Here is a 17,727-nt window from a genome sequence, read left to right on the forward strand (position 1 = left end):
TTGTGGGAACAGTTTGGAGCTGACCCCTTCCTCTTCCAACATGACTGTGCACCAGTGACCAAAGCAAGGTCCATAAAGACATGGATGACAGAGTCTGGTGTGGATGAACTTGACTGGCCTGCACAGAGTCCTGACCTCAACCCCATAGAACACCTTTGGGACGAATTAGAGCGGAGACTGAGAGCCAGGCCTTCTCGTCCAACATCAGTGTGTGACCTCACAAATGCGCTTCTGGAAGAATGGTCAAAAATTCCCATAAACACACTCCTAAACCTTGTGGACAGCCTTCCCAGAAGAGTTGAAGCTGTTATAGCTGCAAAGGGTGGACCGACGTCATATTGAACCCTATGGATTAGGAATGGGATGTCACTTAAGTTCATATGCGAGTCAAGGCAGGTGAGAGAATACTTTTGGCAATATAGTGTGTGTATATATATGATAGATAGATAGATAAATAGATACAACTTTTTTGTCATTGCAGAGCAACGAAATGCTGTTTAGCATCTACCAGAAGTGCAAATAGTAGAAATTGTGCAAATGAACAAGTGCAGATAAATATGTAAATATGTACATCAATAAATAAGTGTGCATAGAATAGTATGTGCAGGTTGTATTTACAGCAGATAAAGTGACAGGTGTAATTATAATTGTGCTAAAAATGTGTGCATTATGTACAATGTATGTACAACAGTAACAGATAATATACAGAGAATATACAGATAGTATATAGGATCTATCTATCTATCTATCTATCTATCTATCTATCTATCTATCTATCTATCTATCTATCTATCTATCTATCTGCCCATGTGATACAGGTTTTTTTGTGACACTATAAGAGCGTTTTAAATAAGAATCTATTAAAAACAGAATTTATAAAAGGCACACTTGTAAACTGAAAATCACTGATAAATATTCACAAATAAACACAAGGATGTAAAGTCATTCATATCTTGTATTTACTTGTTTATTTTTATTTTTTCCGTTCGGTTGTCTTTCTGTCGCTGCTGCCTGTTACCATGGTAAATTGGTTAACGGTCTTGAAGATGTTGGAGAAGGGCCTTGCTTGAGGGCCCAACAGTGGCAGTTTGGCGGTGCTGGGGCTCGAACCCCCGATCTTCCAGTCAATGACCCAGAGCCTTAACCACCTGAGCCGCCACCCCCCCCCCATTACAGTTCCTTATATAAAAGTGTTATAATTCATTTTTCTGCTATTTTCTGTTGAACACATAGTTTAGACTGTAGTGTACACTTTGCACTTTATGTGGCTTGGACAGACTTCTGTCCCAGCTGTGTGTTGTGTTTAAACTCTATGTTGTATGTTTCTGTAGCACCAGGTCCTGGAGAAACGTTTTATTGTATTGTACATTGTATTTTATGTACTGCGTCAGATATACGTGGCTGAAATGACAAAAGGTTCTTGAATCTTGAGTTGCACAGAATTAAAAATAAATAAATAAATGAAAAGACTTATGATGTTCTGGGACTGTTTTCAGGTCAGTAGGATTTGCAGATCATTGCATTTAGTGTTTATTTACATTTTACACAACAGCCACACTTCTGTTTTTGGAAACAGTGGTGTAAATGAGTGTTTTTTTTTTTCATTAGTATGAGACAATGTCCTTTTCTTTGAGTGCTTAAACAATAGACTAAGACCTGTTAGTGTACATCTGACCCAGGACATTTATTGGATGTTATTCCCAATCCTGTCACTCCCCTACTGTCCCTGTTAGTAAAAGCATAACAAGGCCCAAAACATGGAGAAAATATTGGTAAATAATGTCTGGGACTAACTATACTCAAGAATAAACTCCGGCGGACCCCTCGTCTGTTCCATCGGGAACGGCACCTGGATCCGGGCGGGTGTTGCGAATTTTGGACTGGTATGTGCTCAGAAGAACAGACCCAGCTTCGTGGGCTTCATCCGCTCCACGGTGAGGAACACAGTGTGCAGAACTTCCTTTAGAGTCCATCGCTACAGAACTCCAAACTTCAAGTGGCCTTCAGATTAGCTCAAGATCAGTGTGTAGAGAGCTTCATGGAACAAGTTTTCATGGCTGAGCGGCTGCCTGAGGAAGTTCGGCACAAACCGCAACATACGGAAGTCTTTCTACACCTGCACTGTGAAGAGCATCCTGACCGGCTGCATCACCACCTGGTACGGCAACTGCACAACCCTCAATCGCAGAGCATTGCAGAGAGCGGTCTGAACGGCCCGGCACATTGTCGGAGGTGAGCTTCCCTCCCTCCAGGATATCTTCGCCAGCCGATGTGTGAGGAAAGCGCATAAGATCAAAGACCCAACCCATCCAAGCCACATGAAAATGAAACATGAACCACCTGTGGAAGGAAAAACTCAGAGTTCACTACAAATAACTGAACAAATAGCTTAGCAGTTGAAATCCAGATTTATTTGTCAAATGAAGGAGTAAAATCATTAAGAGACATTACCATCACCACAGCACTAATCCACTTAAACACCCCCCACTAAAAATGTAAAAACTAGATAAAGCTCAGTAAAACACAAGCGAAGTGAGGAATATTTATTAGCAATGACACGCTTTCACAGGCAAACCAAAAGAAGGTGCTAATTTAATCAGCTAGTAAAGAAGAGACAGCAAAATACCAAATACCTACATATTACACAAATCGTAAAGATGCATACAAAAGAGAAAGAGGGAGAAAAAAGCGGCAGAGTTTTAGAACAAATAACCAAATTGGAATTTGGGCTTCGATAAACGCTTCGACTTTTCTATTCTTAAATCTCATCAATTGATTAAAAAAAAGTTTACCAGCCTGAGGAACATCAATTTCTCATGTCCAGCACTAACACAATGAAATCCCCCCCCCACCAAATATTTTTTTTTTTATGTCCGCTCGAGTGTGAAGGTGGTCGAGGTACGTAAAAGTACGATTCGGAATAAACATCCAACAAAAAGAGAAGGGGGGAGAAAAGAAAAAGAGTCTTGATTGAAAGATTTGAAGTCGCAGATCCACAAACGGCCGTCTGGCTTTGAATGGAGTCCCCGTTAAAGCCTTGTGCACCTGAACCGGTGTACACTGGCCTCGTCTGCCCCCAACCTCACCCTCGATAAAGCCATCCAAAAACAGAGGCCAGAGGATGGTGGGAGGAGTGCGGTCCCCCGTCTCCCGAGAGAAGTCCAGAGGCGTGTCGCTCAGTGAGCCTCCTGCAATAAAACACAAGCTTCATTATCGCTAGCTGACAGACGTGGCGTTATCGCTGATGAAGCAGGGGTTGATTTGGGGGTAGGGGGTTGTTAAAGTTGGAAGAGCTCATCATCCTCCTCCTCCTCCTTCTCACCCCCACACCCCCCTCCCCTGTCCTCAGTATTCCCCCCCTTGCACGTTTACGGGGAGACGGATGCAGACCAGAGAATCATGTTGTTGGTGTTAGCTGGATCTGCTGCTGTGCTACGGGGGGGAGGGAGGTCCCGTGTGGGTGCACGGGAGGGCCTCGACGCCCCCACCCAAACCCCCGTTTATTTGCCCGCATGCAGCTCTGTGGCTCCGATGCCCCAGACCCGGTGGATTCTGGTGGATTTCTGACCCTCGCTGGAACCGAAGTGAACCGACGGCGGAAATCCCCGTTCACACCCACGCCGTCCAGCCTTCATACAGCTGTGCCAGGTTGTCCAGGTTCGTGGCCTCCTTGATGACGTAATCCACCTGCAGATGGACAACACACACACACACACACACACACAGGTGAGTCACTACACACTGATTAACAGATGCTTCGGTAAAAAACAGTAGTAACAGTAAGATGGGATAAATGCCTGCTCTGTGACGCTCATCCTCCGGTTCGGGTCCACGTCCCGTCCCTCCAGCTTGGCCTTCACTCTCTTCCACACGCTCACAGCATACGAGTTTCTCTCTTGCACAGCTGAAAAAAAAATAAGCACAATATAAACACAAAAACTGCAGAAATTCTACATCACTTCTGTTTTTTTTTATTTTCGTCTAGTGAAATCAGATTGGTATTAAGTGCTTCTATAAATATTTTATTTAATTGCAGCTTTATTGCCAGTTCGAATGTGATTTCCATGAACTCACACACAAACCAACACTAGATTTATGACCAGCTGCTCCTTCTAATATAAATATAATAGGTGCACAGATGAACAGGAGGTTCTCACACACCTCTCCCGGTTTTCGGGTCCCTGACCGTGCGTTTGGGGCTTGGGGCCAGGCTTTTGTTGGTGATGAGCAGGGTGCTGGGGGGCGTGTCTGCTGGGGTCCCTAAGTTGCGAGGAAGGGCTTTACGAGTATTCTGAGACATGCTGTCAGGCTGCGTCTTTATGCCACTGCATCTCACTGCTGTACACACACACACACACACACACACACACACACACACACACACACACACATTAATGAAAACCACAACAGCAGTATCGTTCAGAATCCAAACAGAATCTGGTTCTGTACCAGCGGCAAAGCTCGTCTGCACAGTTGACGTGGGGCTTGCACAGTCACTTCCTCTGTCTGTGACCAGCGGAGACGCAAATCCAACCAGCCCATTGTACACGCTGCAGGTGAAACACACACACACAGTGAACACTGGACTTCATTTTTATGCAGGGATAAAAATTCTGGATGAAGTGAAACTATGAGCATCAGCACTCTGTACAAACAATCAGTCAAGGGGAAAAAAAGACCACAGATAGAGGGATGTGGGGGGGGGAGTCACAGACAGGCAAGGTGACAGACGATCAGAGAGAGAGAAATAAAAGATTTCTGAAGGAGAAGTGCACAGCATGTGGCAGTGACGAATTAATATTAAAATCTATTTGCATAATATACAAAGAGGGTGTGGTCTAATTTCAAGTCTAATTATTCATAGAATGCAGAGAGCTCCACCCCGAAATAAGCTGTAAATGGTGTATATACCAGCTGTGTAGAATGAATAAATGCAGAATGTGATGTGCTTATCATATATATTGAAATACTCAAACCAGCACAACAATCATGGTTAGTCACAGGGATCAGATTTTTTTCTTCAGTCTGATGTTTGAGGTGAACATTACCTGATGCTCTTGACCTGAAACTGCAGGATTTTACAGTGTGCTGCTGCCACATGATTGGTTGATTAAATAACTACATGAATGGGCAGGTGTTCCTAATAAAGTGGACAGTAAGTAGTGAACGTCACCTCTGGCTCTGTCCTTTGAGCTCCTTGAGGGTGGAGGGAATCTCCTGCAGCAGCTCCACCTGCTCCATGCTGCGCGGCTGCCCCGTGGCCTGCACCACCGTGAACAGTACGATCTGCACGTTGTCCTGCCACGCCTTGTACTCACACAGGAACTGACGCACACTACCCTCATATGTCACTTCCTCTCCGTCTGCAAGAGCGCTTTCCTCATCCTGACCACCACACACACACACACACACACACACACACACACACACACACACAGCCTTAGGGGATGAATAAGCAGAGCATGAACACAGACACATACTGACAGACACACACCTTGGCCATGGCACGCAGCAGGTGCTTGACGTCAGCCAGTAGGCGGTTATGATTGGACAGGGTGACTTTAATGGTGTCCACCAGCAGTTGCAGGGTTTCAGTGACCGAGTCCAGCTGCTGCTCTCGTTCCTCCTGTGCTGCCCTCTGATTGGCCATCTCCTGAGACAGGTGCTTCTGGGCACACGCCAACCACTCGTGCGTGCCAATAGACAGCTCCATCACAGGACTCTACAGACACGGACAACACGGTCAGAGCAGCAAGAATTTTATAATCAACTAAGAGCAGCAAGGCCAGCTGTAGAGGCCCGTGAACCATAAAGAGACGCACCAGTCTGTGGAGTAGCTGCAGCTCCAGAGAGGACACTGTGGTGCTGAACTGGGCAGCATAGGAGCATGTGGCCTGGCAGCGCTTCACCAGGTCGAACAGAGCAGCGTCCATACTCAGTGCTTCGGGAGTGCGTGTACGAAGGCCCTCGAAGTTAAGCACAGTGCTGCACAGGAAGGTGACCTGAGTGGTGCGCTGACTCTCCTTCACCACTAGGGCACGCCGCTCAGTAATGGTGCTCTCAAAGTCCTGCAGCACAGGGGCCAGAGCCGGGTTCGCTCCACCCGCCCACTTCAACCTCTGCTCAATGCTGCCCTCAAGTGATGCCAATTTCTCCTACAAGAACATACACACACATTAGCAGAATGAACACACTCACATCGAGGAGGAAGAGGAAGAGAAGATGACCTCTAACCTGAACACTGGCGATAGCTGCGTCGTCCTGGCTAAGCTTGTACAGCTTCTTCTTCATGTTGCTGAGTATGATGGAGCGAGGTGGAGGGCTGACCGTCATGGGCTGAGAGCGAGTCCCGAGGACGTCCTCATGCTGCCACTGTAACGAGAAGATCAGGATTAACGGACGGACTGTTTATAAGAAAGAGCAACAATTTTTAAAACAAAAGCACAAAACTCAGCAGACTACTGATTACTGTTCAATATTTAACTAGAGAGCGAATGAGAGAGGAAAGGAGCTTGAAGGCTAATGGTGCTAATAAATAATGAACACTCGAAGCAACCAGTTTACCACTGTGTTTGAATGACTACCTCATGTTACAGCTTCATTTTCAGACTTTAAGCCACACCCCTTACTGAGTCTGGTAGTTAGAGGAGGAGATTTTATGCCATAACAGAGCTGACCGAAGAGGAGACACCACTGTGTACAAAGGTTACCTGGAACATGGCGATATGCAGCTGCGCCCTCTGTAGGCTGACCTTGCAGGCATCTATGCTGAGTTCCAGTCGGCGCACTAGGTCCAGCTTCTTCCAGGCTGTGTCATATGAGCTGGCCAGCACCGTGGCTCTGTTCAGCAGCAGCTGAGAGATCCGTCCTGCCTGGACACCCTGCTCCACCGCCTTCTTGCACAGGTCGTCCAGAGACACCTTGCCCTCAGCACCGAAATCTTTAGCCTCAACCTGAGCGATGAGGTCTGTGCCAAGAGCACTGAGGGCGCTGCAGAGAGCCAGACCTAGAGCCTGGGTGGGGAGACCCATCAGCATCTGCCTCACAAAGTCCGCTGTGAACGCTTTGATGGGCCGCATCATCTGGTCCTCACTGACCACCGTGGAGCCGCGGTACATGGGCTTCACTAAGGAGACGGGGCCGTTAGATGGCAGGGGCTCATCATTGGGTGAAGGGCAGGTGCCTGAAGAAGTTGTGGAGATCGTTCAGTTTGGAATTGTTTTCAGGCTCCAAAAAACAGCAGCACACCAGCCGATTCAAATATCTAACCAAAGGTCAATAAAACAGTTGTCATTTTTACCTGACAGCGTCTGAGCGAACGATGCACACAGCCGGAAGAAGTCACGGATCGTTTGAAGCCTCTTGAGGAAGAAGATTTCCTCCAGGACCTGCCGTGTCTGCATGTTATCGAAGAAGTGAACCTGTGTGGCTCGAGCCTCCCAGATCACATCCACCTTCCTCCAAGCAGCAGGAATATCCATAGAATTCAACTGCCGGAGAGAAAATAATGAACACAGGTGCATGAGCTACAGTGTGTTACTAATCACAAACCAACATCAGACACGTAGGAGGATCACCTTCTCTATCAGGAGCCCGAAAGCGCTCTCCAGCTGTGCGAACATCCCGTCGAAAGCGACCAGCAGCATCTGTCCAGCGCTCATTTTAGGTGTGTCCTGTACGGAGCCCTCCATGTTCCGAGGTTGTATCAGTTCCGAGTACTGGACACGCAGAACCCTAAAGAGGCACATGTCCAGTTTAATGACTTACAACCATCTCATTTACATTGGGCGGAGCTTATAGCAGCCTTTAAAGCATCAGACAATGCAGTAGGCACGAGTGGGCAAAAACAAGACTTCACCTGGTGACCTCAAGGTAGTGTGCGTCCACATCCTCATCGAGCCCCATGGAGGTGTTGCGGAGGTGAGCCTGTAGCGCCTCCCCCAGGCCCTGCAGGGACACGCCGTCTGCACACTGCTCTATCAGAGAGTCCAGTTCAGTCAGCATGCTCTCCAGAGTGCTCTCTCCTTTCAGCATGCAGCGTAGAGCCTCAGGGAAGATGATCTGACGGAAGTTGGTGTTCAGCTCCTGCAAAGTCAATGTCAATGATGAGTTCTGGATTCTGATTGGTGCAGACGGTGGTGTTTCATTTTCTCTAACAGCAGCTCTAACAAAAAGTGCAGCTACAGATCACAGGCTTATTTACAGTTAAAGTACAGAGTACATTTAAACCACCCACAAAACTGGTCAGACACTCACCTGTAGGCAGGTGTAGACTCCGTTGGCCAGATAGACAGCCTGGGAGGTGTCCTCAGGGCTGAGGACATCCAGGTCATGGGACTGGAGCTGGCACTCTTTCAGCAGCTGCACCAGACACGTGATATTTCCGCTCATGCTGCAGAGCTCCTCCAGAAACCAAGCTCCATCACGAGACGTCAGTTCCACCAGCTGCTCTCCTGCGCTTGACGCCGCACCCTCCATCACCAGGTTACGTCTTTAGATAGAGAGGAAAAAAATAAAATCCATGAAAATGTCTCGAGGGAGAACGGGAGAGAGAGAGAGAGAGAGAGAGAGACCTGGTAAGAGTGCAGAGGGCGGAGATGATGATCCCGGCCAGGCTGAAGGAGGCAAGCTCGGCGTCCTCATGCAGAAAGACCTTGATGCAGCGCTCGATCTCCTGCAGCTGCTCCTCACACACGGGCACGCTGGCTCCCTCTGCCTTCAGCCTCTCCACCTGTCGCAGGAGTCGTGTGTTCATCTCTGCTGCGTGGTGCTGAAGTGCCATCTCCATGCTCGACAGGAACTGACACGTGGCGGCCGGCGGCTGGGGGGCAAACTGCATCTCGTAACTGGACGCAGTGGAACAAAGTCATTACTAGCAAAGAGGTCATTACTAGCAAAACAAAACAGTGCTTCAGCAAGAAATGAAATGTGGAAGAAATGCATAGAAAATCTCTGCTTCTGATCATTTTTTTTCTTTTTTAATAATTCACTTGCTATTAGCAACAATCTACAGTCAGAGCTAAGCTGTAACTGAGAGACTCACTGGTGATAGATGGCCTGGCAGTGCTCCACGGTCATGTCACACATCAGCTCCTCCATCCACTGCTTCCAGGTGTAAACCCTGTGGCGGTGCAGGACAGCTCGTGGGTACAGCAGGGCTACAGTAGCGTAGCTGTGCAGGTGCTCAAGGCAGGCGCGCAGTATGGAGCGGCGCTGCTGCAGGAGAGCGCTCACCTCTGCCTCCAGAGCCTCGCACTGGCTGATGAGATGAGCCTGACCTGCATTCTGCAAAAATGCCGTCGCAGGAACATAACTTGGTGGACCTACACGCAGAGAAAGGGAGGAAAAAAGCTCAATAGAAATATAATACACAAGCATCAAGGCTGTGTTTTAAATTCTACAGAGATCCCAACTCCACCCACAACCCAGAACTAGAGTACCAAGGTCTATGGGGCTGCTGATCTCCTGCAGCAGGCTGGCGAGCTGCGTGGCCTCCAGACTACCAAATGCTGCCTGGTACTGAGAGATCCACTGGTCCAGATCCGACAGCTTGCTCTGGATGGCGTCCTGTACGGTCCTCTGCCTCGACTGCAGCTGTGTGTGCTCCGAATATCTAACAGAGAGAGAGAGAGAACGTTAATAATCACTTTCTTCCTCAGCAAATTACCAACAATTATTTTATTTACATTAAACAAGTGCTGCACAAGACCCTGTGAATGATCCGTTACCACAGAAATGAGAGGCTGCACCACCACAACTAATACAGAAAACCTTTGACCAACGGTCGGTCAGTTTAATTTGCCAGCAGTGGGCGGTGGCACTGACCTGTGCTCTAGTGTGTGGATAGGGTGATCCACTCTGCTGTCTGCTCCCTCCAGAAACTCCATCTCCTCCAGCAGCTTGCCCTGTGCTTTGTCCACCTGAGAGAGCTGCTCCTGCAGACTCAGGTACTCCTCCACAGCCATCTCCACCTGAGGCAGTACTGTCTGCATCTCGTCACGGTTCTTAAACCAGTTCACCTGACCAAAAAATAAATAAAAAAGACAAAAAAGAAGGGAGAGAAGAGTGCATAAACATTTCTAGATTTGGTTCTTTCACCAAGTGTGTAGTGCACCACATAGTACAGTCTTTAGATTGCCTGTTGCCATGGAAACATGTCTGGGTATGTGGATCGACCTCACCTTGATCTCAGCTACACGTGAGGAGAACAGGCTGCGTGTGATGTCCCTCTCCATCTCCCTCTTGCTTTGCTTGTTCTCAGCCTGCTGTCCTCCTCCTCCGTACACGGCCCCAGCAAAGCCCACCTCTCCACCTGCCGTCCAGTCCACCAGGGGATCGTACACAAACGCCTCCAGCAGGGTCAGGAGGGTCTCCCTGCCCCGACGCATCATCTGAATCACCTGAGGCAGACAAAAAGAAACAGGTAGAAACAAGTCTTTGAGAACCTAAAGAATTCTAAATGAGATGACCTCTCACCTGTTCACAGGAGAGTCTGAAGATTCCTTCCACTCCTGTGACTCCTAACGCTGTCTCAATGTTGTGAGTCATACGGAAAGGAACCTTCTCAGGAACCCTCAGACTTTTCCCTGTTAACACACGCACAGAGTGTTAGTTCATCACTCTCCTGGCAGAAACGGCAGCAGGAGTTACCTGTGCAGTGTGACTGACCTTTCTCGAAGCAGACGTTGTAATCGATGTGCACCACCTCTCCAGTTGTCATGTCAATCAGCACGTTGTCCAGGTGACGATCTCCTAAACCGATGATGTAACCCACCATGGACATCACAGCAGTGGACCTGGCATACGACTGAAGGGTGCAGAGATGTAAAAAAAATTATTAAAGGAGACGAAAAGACAGACGAGAAGAAAAAAAAATAAGACAGAAGATGGAGAAAAGAAGGAAAAGACAAAGATACATAAAGAGAAACAGAAAGAAAGAAAAAAACAAAAAGAAACAGAAAAAGAAACACTCATGGTCCTAAAAGCGTGTACAGGTACAAGAGGAGGCCGTGCTCACCTGTGTGACTCTCCACCACTCGCTGGGTGTGGTACACGAGCACCACAGCTCCTTAGCCAGCAGGTTAGGAGGCGTGGCCTCCATCAGCTCCCGCAGCACGTCCCTCATGACGCTTAATGGCCAATCACGGCGTGACACGTCCAGACTGAGACCCACGGCTTTCAGAGCCGGCCCGATCTTACTGTAGTAGAGCTCGCTGGGACGTGGAACCATGGGCAGATTCTGTGGCTGCTGGAACGAGTCCTGAGCCTAAAGGTCCAAAAAACAAACAAAAAAACCATCCAGAGCATAAAGTTTACTCCAAACTTAAATTGACTTAATTTAATCATACCCATATCCTACAGGAACAGTGTCACTGAGAGGTCAGTGAAGCTACAGGATCGAATGGGACTGACCTTCTGAGCCTGAAGAACAGCCTCACGCTGCTGCCAGCGCTTGTAGAGGCCGAAAAGGGGTGTGGCTCCGTCAACCCACTGGATGAGACCCGAGCGAGTGCCGAGAGGCGTGACCGAATAGTGACGGGCGTGGAAGCGTGGACTCTCTTGCTGGTTTACTTTAGTGAACATGGTGTTAACTATGGACAAGAACTGCATGATCCTCTCATCTAAATGCAAATCCTCCAAACCTGAGGGGGGCAGAGAGACTGTCATTCCCATACAATTTAAATATTAAAACATAAAGAGAGATTGTGAGATCGAGCGTCCTGACCTTTGAAGAGATATGGGTAGTTTTTGCCGTCAGAGCCGAGGAAGTAGAGTTTTTTGGGCTTGGTCTTGGTGGGCAGGATGGTGATGGTGTTGCCAACATTGTGGATAGTGACAGCGTCGGTGGCAGATACCTCTCCTGGAAGAGCCATCTCTGTTTGTGACATGGAGCCCAGGCGAGGACTGATCTCCTCCAGACGCAGGAGATAACTCGCTCGCTTCTGAGCTCGCTGCTGCAGACTCAACATGATCTGGTGCAGGGGACACACACGTTAGTTTTCATTTAAACATACATACCAAAACAAATTTCTGGAGGAATAAAGAACAGAAATTTAAAAAAAATAGAAAAACATGAAAGAAAGAAAGAAAAGAAAAAGAATAATGCAAGAATAAGGGAAAAGTTCTGACCTGTTTGAAGGGAACCCAGCTGTTGGCAGGGTTGGCCGGGTTCTGCGGGTTCCTCAGTCGCTCCAGAGCGTTGTGAATGGCCTCTCCATACGTCTCCTGGAACCACGTCTCGTGAGGCGTCTCCGCGGTGGCGGCAGTGATGCTGCGCACGTGATCTAGAGCGAAGACTACAGGCCGCATCAGGGCCGAGTACTTCTCCCTCATGATGGCCACCTTCTCCTCCCTGAAACATCAGCAGCACACCATGGGTCAGAGGAACATATGTCTGTTGGCTGTTTTTGGTCAGGTTACAGGTATTGACATATGGCCACCTACAGGGCTGGTGCGCTCGATGCTGGTGAAGTGGACCGGATTTTTTAAAGATGTTTTTAAAACTACATAAATGTAAAGCAGGATGAAAGTGAAACGGTCCTCGTAGTTATGTGATTATACCACCGCAAGAGACATATTTAAACTCCATTCCATGGCGGTGTCTGGTGTAAAGAATGGTGTGTGAGGGATCAGAGCTCTTACTTGCGCAGCGTGTTGTTGTTCTGGACTCTCTTGACTTCATCCTCGAGCTGCTGGATCCTGCGCAGGACATGCATGTGTTGCTGCTGCAGGACGCCCAGCCACAACTCATCCCACAGCACAGTGACCCTGCGCAGCTCCCCAACCAGCATCTGCACCTACACACATTAAAATACAGGGAACTGGTGAATTGCCAGTTTCAGTTAAGCTGACTGGAAGAGGGCAATAAGAGTCCGGCGCCCTACCTGCTGGACCATAATGGGGTTAGCGGAGGAGAGGGTGTCCACGATCTTGCTGTAGCAGTCCTGCATCATGGCCTGGTCCTCGATGGAACAAAGACCTAGCTCGTCTCCTCGGCCGCTCTCCTGAGATGCGGGGGGGCTGCCGCCCTCGCTCTCACCCACACACAGGGCCTCGCCCGGCATGTTCCCCAACAGAGTGGGCAGGGCCGAGGGCAGCTTTGTACCTGCCGCACACAAACAAACAAACATATCAGATATACTAAATATTATAATTGTTGCTCTGTGGCACAAAAGCCTACTAAAATAAATAAAAAAAAACATTACAGTTTATAGCTCCATTAAATAACATGCACTTTTTGTATTAAAAACTTTGCATTCATCCTGGATTTAGCCAAGTGTGCAGAAGCGGTCAACAGGACGAGGCCAAGTGCTGTTATTTTGTCAAATAATTCTGTTTTTTTTAACGAGCATTTCCTAATTAAAAAAATAAAGAAACTAGTAAGTGTGTACCTGTGGTCTGAGCTTCTCCCCCCAGGGAGATGGAGCCAACGATAGCGGGGTAGAGGATGAGGTGTGGGGAGTCCCGGGCTACGCGACACAGCAGGCTGCAGATACTCTGGCGGATGTAGGCCTCGGGGTGGTTCAGTCTGGAGAACAGCTGTGGGATGATGCCTTTAAACACAAAACAGAGAGAGTCAACGGGCTTCACAACAGGTTGCTGTTCTTTCGGCTGCTCCCTGTTCGGGGTCACCACAGAGGATCATTTGGTTTCAATTTAGCACAGGTTTTACACCGGATGCCCTTCCTGATGCAACCCTCCCACTTAATCCAAGTTTGGGACTGGCACCGAGAGTTACCTCTTCAGTGGCTGGGTTAGCGTCCTGCTCGGGAATCGAACCCGGGCTGCGGCAATGAGAGTGCGGGATCCTGCCACTGGACCATCAGGAGACTGGTCAACAAAATCATACACAAGTAGCACCCTCCACTTTAAACACCAAAAGTAAGAAAATCTTCATATTTCTTTGAAACCTGAGTAAAAGGCTTCTCTCTGTAAAAGAAATTGACTGTGCATGAATTTGCATGAGGACACACCTGTCTGCATCTGTTCTGGATTGAAACCAGTCAGAAGGTGTTGATTAAAATCACTACAAACCACAATTCCTCTGCCTTTCTTGGTTTTGCCTCAGAAACAGCATGTTTGATGTCACTCCACAAGTTTTCTATTGGATTAAGGTCCAAGAATTGGTCTGGCCACTCCTTAACGTTAATCTTGTTGGTCTGGAACGAAGATGCTGCTCACTTACTGGTGTGTTTGGGGTCGTTGTCTTGTTGAATGCATTTCAAGGGCATTTCCTCTTCAGCATAAGGCAACATGACCTTTAATGTACTCAAACTGATCCACGATCCCTGGTATGTGATAAATAGGCCCAACACCGTAGAATGAGAAACGTCTCCATATCATGATGCTTGCGCCACCATGCTTCAGTCTTCACAGTGTACTGTGGCTTGAATTCAGTGTTTGGGGATCGTCTGAATCTTGCTTTCATCAGTCCACAAAATGTTGCACCATTTCTCTTTAAACCAGTCAATGTGTCCTTTGGCAAATCGTAACCTCAGCAACACGTGTGTTTTTTTTCAACAGTGGGGGCTTCTTGCTGATAGATTGGCTTCATAGAGAGGTCTTCTAATTGTTACAGTACTCAGAATAGGGCAGCACAATTAATGGATTTTCTAATGGCGATTACAGATGCCACGATTACGTAATCATTCAAAGCTGCGATTACAAAAAAAACTACTTATATTATCCTGTGTTTAAGGGGAGTTTATTGCATGTTACGTTGTGAGGGGCGAATAATCTGAAGGCGTGTCCTTATCAACGCCCCGATTATCCACCTGCGCATGTCTATCCCGTCATGTTCATTTCGGGAACGTGCGCTGATAAAGGATCATCAGATAGTTTGCAGTGTGTGTTGCTGAGAAGAATCAAGAATAAGAACTGAAAAGAAATGCTTTATCTGTGGTGTGGAATTATTTTGGATTCACTAGTGATGTGGAGCAGTGTGTTATAGTGCGTTTCTGCACCATCAGGCAACACCACAAATTAATTCTGACATTTAAAAGTCAGACACAGAAGGAGCTGATCATTGGCTGAGTTTCTGCCATTATGGCTAGTCTTCGATCCAATCGAACGGTAGTTTTTCGTTTTCTCCCATGACTTTCTGGTTTTATTTGCCATTTTAAAACATTTGATATCATTTTAGCTGAACAGCCTATCATTTTCTACACTTCTTTATGTTTTCTCTTCTCTAATCTGCTTTTAAATCAAAGTATGCTGTCTTTCTGAACAATGTCTGGAACCACCCATTTGTCTCCGATTTTCAGAGAGAAATGCACAGTACATTTGCTGCCTTCGTCCTTAAATAACGGACACTTGTTTGACACCAGTTTTTTACAAAATAATTTACCTCTCTAATTGAACTGTATTATTTTGAACACACCCTTTTCAATGAATGATTCAATTACACAGAATCAGCAACATGCATGTCATTACTGCTGGTTTTCTATTACTCTACTACACCTACTAGTAAAATATTTGCAATGTAGAAATATAATTTCTACGAAAAACAGTGATTTAGTAAGTGATGTTGGACTGCTATTATTCTGAACACAACTGTAACTAATGAAAGATTTATTTATAATTAAATACACTTGATCTGAAAATGATCCACTTCTGTATGTTACAGTGACCGTTTTATTAAACTATCCTGTAATGGAATAGTTTCCCCAATGTAGTGGTTTACTCCCTGTTTGGTTAGGGTGCTCACCTCTCCAGGGCGCGGTGGGTGTGGAGGCCAGGCCGAGCTCCAGCCCCTCCCTGAGCTCTCCGGCGTGTTTCACTAGCAGGCGTAACAGACGCAGAGTGGCCATCACGATCACGTCATCGCTGCTCTGCTTGTTGCTCTGAGGGTTCAGCAGAAGTTTAGGGTTGTCCTCATCGATGGGTGTCTGCAAGAGAGCACAGAGTCTGTGCCACGGCTCGGGGAAGTGTAGGAAGTTTTGTTTTAAATAAAGACAACGGTGTGGGGAGACAGACCTGTCCGGCATTGAGCTTTAGGAAGGTGAAATAAGCTCTACAGGAGACACGGTAGAGGCTGAAGATGCGGTCCACCACCCGCCTCCACACCCGGATCAGCCCCTCCGTCACACAGTCCTCCACCTCAGCCAGCCATGGGCATGAGCTCAACAGCTGCCTCCAGATGACATCCACCATATCGTCTTCATCATCCTCTTCATTCTGGAGAGCCATGTCCTCATCCTGCAGACACACACAGCGGTTAAACACATGATGTATGTTCACAGACTTCAGAACCAGTGTGTTCTAGCATAAAATCCATCGAGGTTCCAGCATACAAATGTCTTGTGCAAGACCAGTGTCGAGAAGGCGGGGTGAATGTGTCCGATTTGCATATATTCATATAATCTGGTGATCTGTAGATGCTTCTTATCAATATTCTGACCATTTAGAGCTTTTAAACTTTTTTCCAATGAGTGAACTAATTATTTTTCTCATCTATTGCTAAAAAAAGGCACCTGTATTCCAGCTGGACGACACATGGCCTGGCCAAGGATGCTGAAAATGGTCTCCTTGTCCTCGTCGCTGGTGCCAGAAGGCAGTAACTCCTCGATCTCCTTCTTCTCTCCTGGCAGCAGAGGAACCCCTTCTCCTTGACTAGAGCAACAAGCAGGACATGTTACACCACTGACCAGGAGAAGTAGCCTCTTATAAAACCAGGCTCTGCAGAGATTACAGGCATGCACACACCTTGCGTTGTCCACAACTTTCCGGCCCCATCTGTAAGCCCAGCTCGCTAACGCAGCCCAGGATTTAGCCACTTCAGGTGCCTGGCTAGCAGAGAGCTGGTACAGCTGACCCAGGACAAAATCTGCTTCTCCGACTCCCACGCTCACTGACGAGAGGAAAAACACAACTCCTGAGTGATCATGGATAAGCCTCACACACAACCAGCCAAAATCCATGCAGAAACATAACAGAGGGTACTGAAGGAGGAGTATGTAACAGCAGGGGCAGAGCCAGCAGATGAAAAGACCAGGTACCTGTGGTCTCCGTGGTAATGCGCAGTATACCCTGCTCCTCCACAGGCAGCTCCAGCAGTGCGGCGATGTTCTTGCTGAGGGTGGAAGGAGGTCCGCTGCTGTTTCTCTTCACCACCTGTTTTAGCTGAGGCGTCAGGTCCTTCCAGTCAGTCAACAGCCACTTACACAGGGTCAGGATGGAGCGGCAGGCAGCGCGCTCACACTTCCCTGAGCGGCAGTAAGACAGCGCACACGAGCTCAACATCTCCATAGCAGCCACTGACTGACCTGAGGGTTTAAAAGTGGAGTTTATAGTGTTTGTAGAAAACACCTTAGATATTCAGAACAGTATACAGTAACACTGAGCAGAGTCACTGTTATACCTTGTGCTATAAAGGATGCAAGTTATACTAGCAGCCACACTCACCTGCAGTAAACAGGACTTTAGCTCTCTCAATCTTCAGCTCTGGTCCCCATTTCTCAGCCACAGCACCCTCTAAGGACAGCAGCCTGAAGCTCTGGACCAAGTCCGAGGTCTCCAGGTCATCAGCGGATGGTTTGCTGCACTGAGCGAGGAGGCGTGTGGCCAGAGCGATATTCCCCTGCTTACGAGCAAACTTCACGGCAGTCAGACAAAGCTCCACCAGGTGAGAGTCCACAGGACCAGACGAGCCTAAAACAGTGAACAATTATATTAATAACCGTTTAAGATGGAGACAAAAAATACACAGGCATGAAAACAGCATCCCAC

The 17,727-nt window shown here is 47.6% G+C and overlaps 1 protein-coding gene across 2 annotated transcripts in view; it reads right to left on the minus strand.

Annotated features, from left to right (window-relative positions):
• Window positions 1-2,389: 2,389 nt before the first annotated feature.
• The window catches only part of smg1 (SMG1 nonsense mediated mRNA decay associated PI3K related kinase), a 36,111-nt gene continuing 20,773 nt past the window's right edge, over window positions 2,390-17,727 (minus strand). For both annotated transcript variants that reach the window (XM_058406505.1, XM_058406495.1), the window contains exons 30-62: window positions 17,404-17,649; window positions 16,998-17,264; window positions 16,705-16,849; window positions 16,473-16,611; window positions 15,976-16,197; window positions 15,707-15,887; window positions 13,392-13,553; window positions 12,885-13,105; window positions 12,643-12,797; window positions 12,130-12,352; window positions 11,726-11,972; window positions 11,413-11,642; window positions 11,018-11,266; window positions 10,669-10,807; window positions 10,477-10,586; window positions 10,182-10,400; window positions 9,826-10,019; window positions 9,441-9,613; window positions 9,044-9,323; window positions 8,574-8,846; window positions 8,257-8,491; window positions 7,859-8,085; window positions 7,578-7,734; window positions 7,301-7,490; window positions 6,711-7,183; window positions 6,235-6,372; window positions 5,823-6,155; window positions 5,495-5,722; window positions 5,174-5,385; window positions 4,450-4,550; window positions 4,162-4,338; window positions 3,798-3,904; window positions 2,390-3,687 (exon numbers count right to left, since the gene is read on the minus strand). In XM_058406505.1, the coding sequence (XP_058262488.1) occupies window positions 3,610-3,687; window positions 3,798-3,904; window positions 4,162-4,338; window positions 4,450-4,550; window positions 5,174-5,385; window positions 5,495-5,722; window positions 5,823-6,155; window positions 6,235-6,372; window positions 6,711-7,183; window positions 7,301-7,490; window positions 7,578-7,734; window positions 7,859-8,085; window positions 8,257-8,491; window positions 8,574-8,846; window positions 9,044-9,323; window positions 9,441-9,613; window positions 9,826-10,019; window positions 10,182-10,400; window positions 10,477-10,586; window positions 10,669-10,807; window positions 11,018-11,266; window positions 11,413-11,642; window positions 11,726-11,972; window positions 12,130-12,352; window positions 12,643-12,797; window positions 12,885-13,105; window positions 13,392-13,553; window positions 15,707-15,887; window positions 15,976-16,197; window positions 16,473-16,611; window positions 16,705-16,849; window positions 16,998-17,264; window positions 17,404-17,649 (6,731 nt within the window). In that variant the 3' untranslated portion in view covers window positions 2,390-3,609. The remainder of the gene's footprint in view (window positions 3,688-3,797; window positions 3,905-4,161; window positions 4,339-4,449; window positions 4,551-5,173; window positions 5,386-5,494; window positions 5,723-5,822; window positions 6,156-6,234; window positions 6,373-6,710; window positions 7,184-7,300; window positions 7,491-7,577; window positions 7,735-7,858; window positions 8,086-8,256; window positions 8,492-8,573; window positions 8,847-9,043; window positions 9,324-9,440; window positions 9,614-9,825; window positions 10,020-10,181; window positions 10,401-10,476; window positions 10,587-10,668; window positions 10,808-11,017; window positions 11,267-11,412; window positions 11,643-11,725; window positions 11,973-12,129; window positions 12,353-12,642; window positions 12,798-12,884; window positions 13,106-13,391; window positions 13,554-15,706; window positions 15,888-15,975; window positions 16,198-16,472; window positions 16,612-16,704; window positions 16,850-16,997; window positions 17,265-17,403; window positions 17,650-17,727) is intronic.

This window comes from Hemibagrus wyckioides, linkage group LG02, assembly GCF_019097595.1.
Source record: "Hemibagrus wyckioides isolate EC202008001 linkage group LG02, SWU_Hwy_1.0, whole genome shotgun sequence".
Lineage (NCBI taxonomy): Eukaryota > Metazoa > Chordata > Actinopteri > Siluriformes > Bagridae > Hemibagrus > Hemibagrus wyckioides.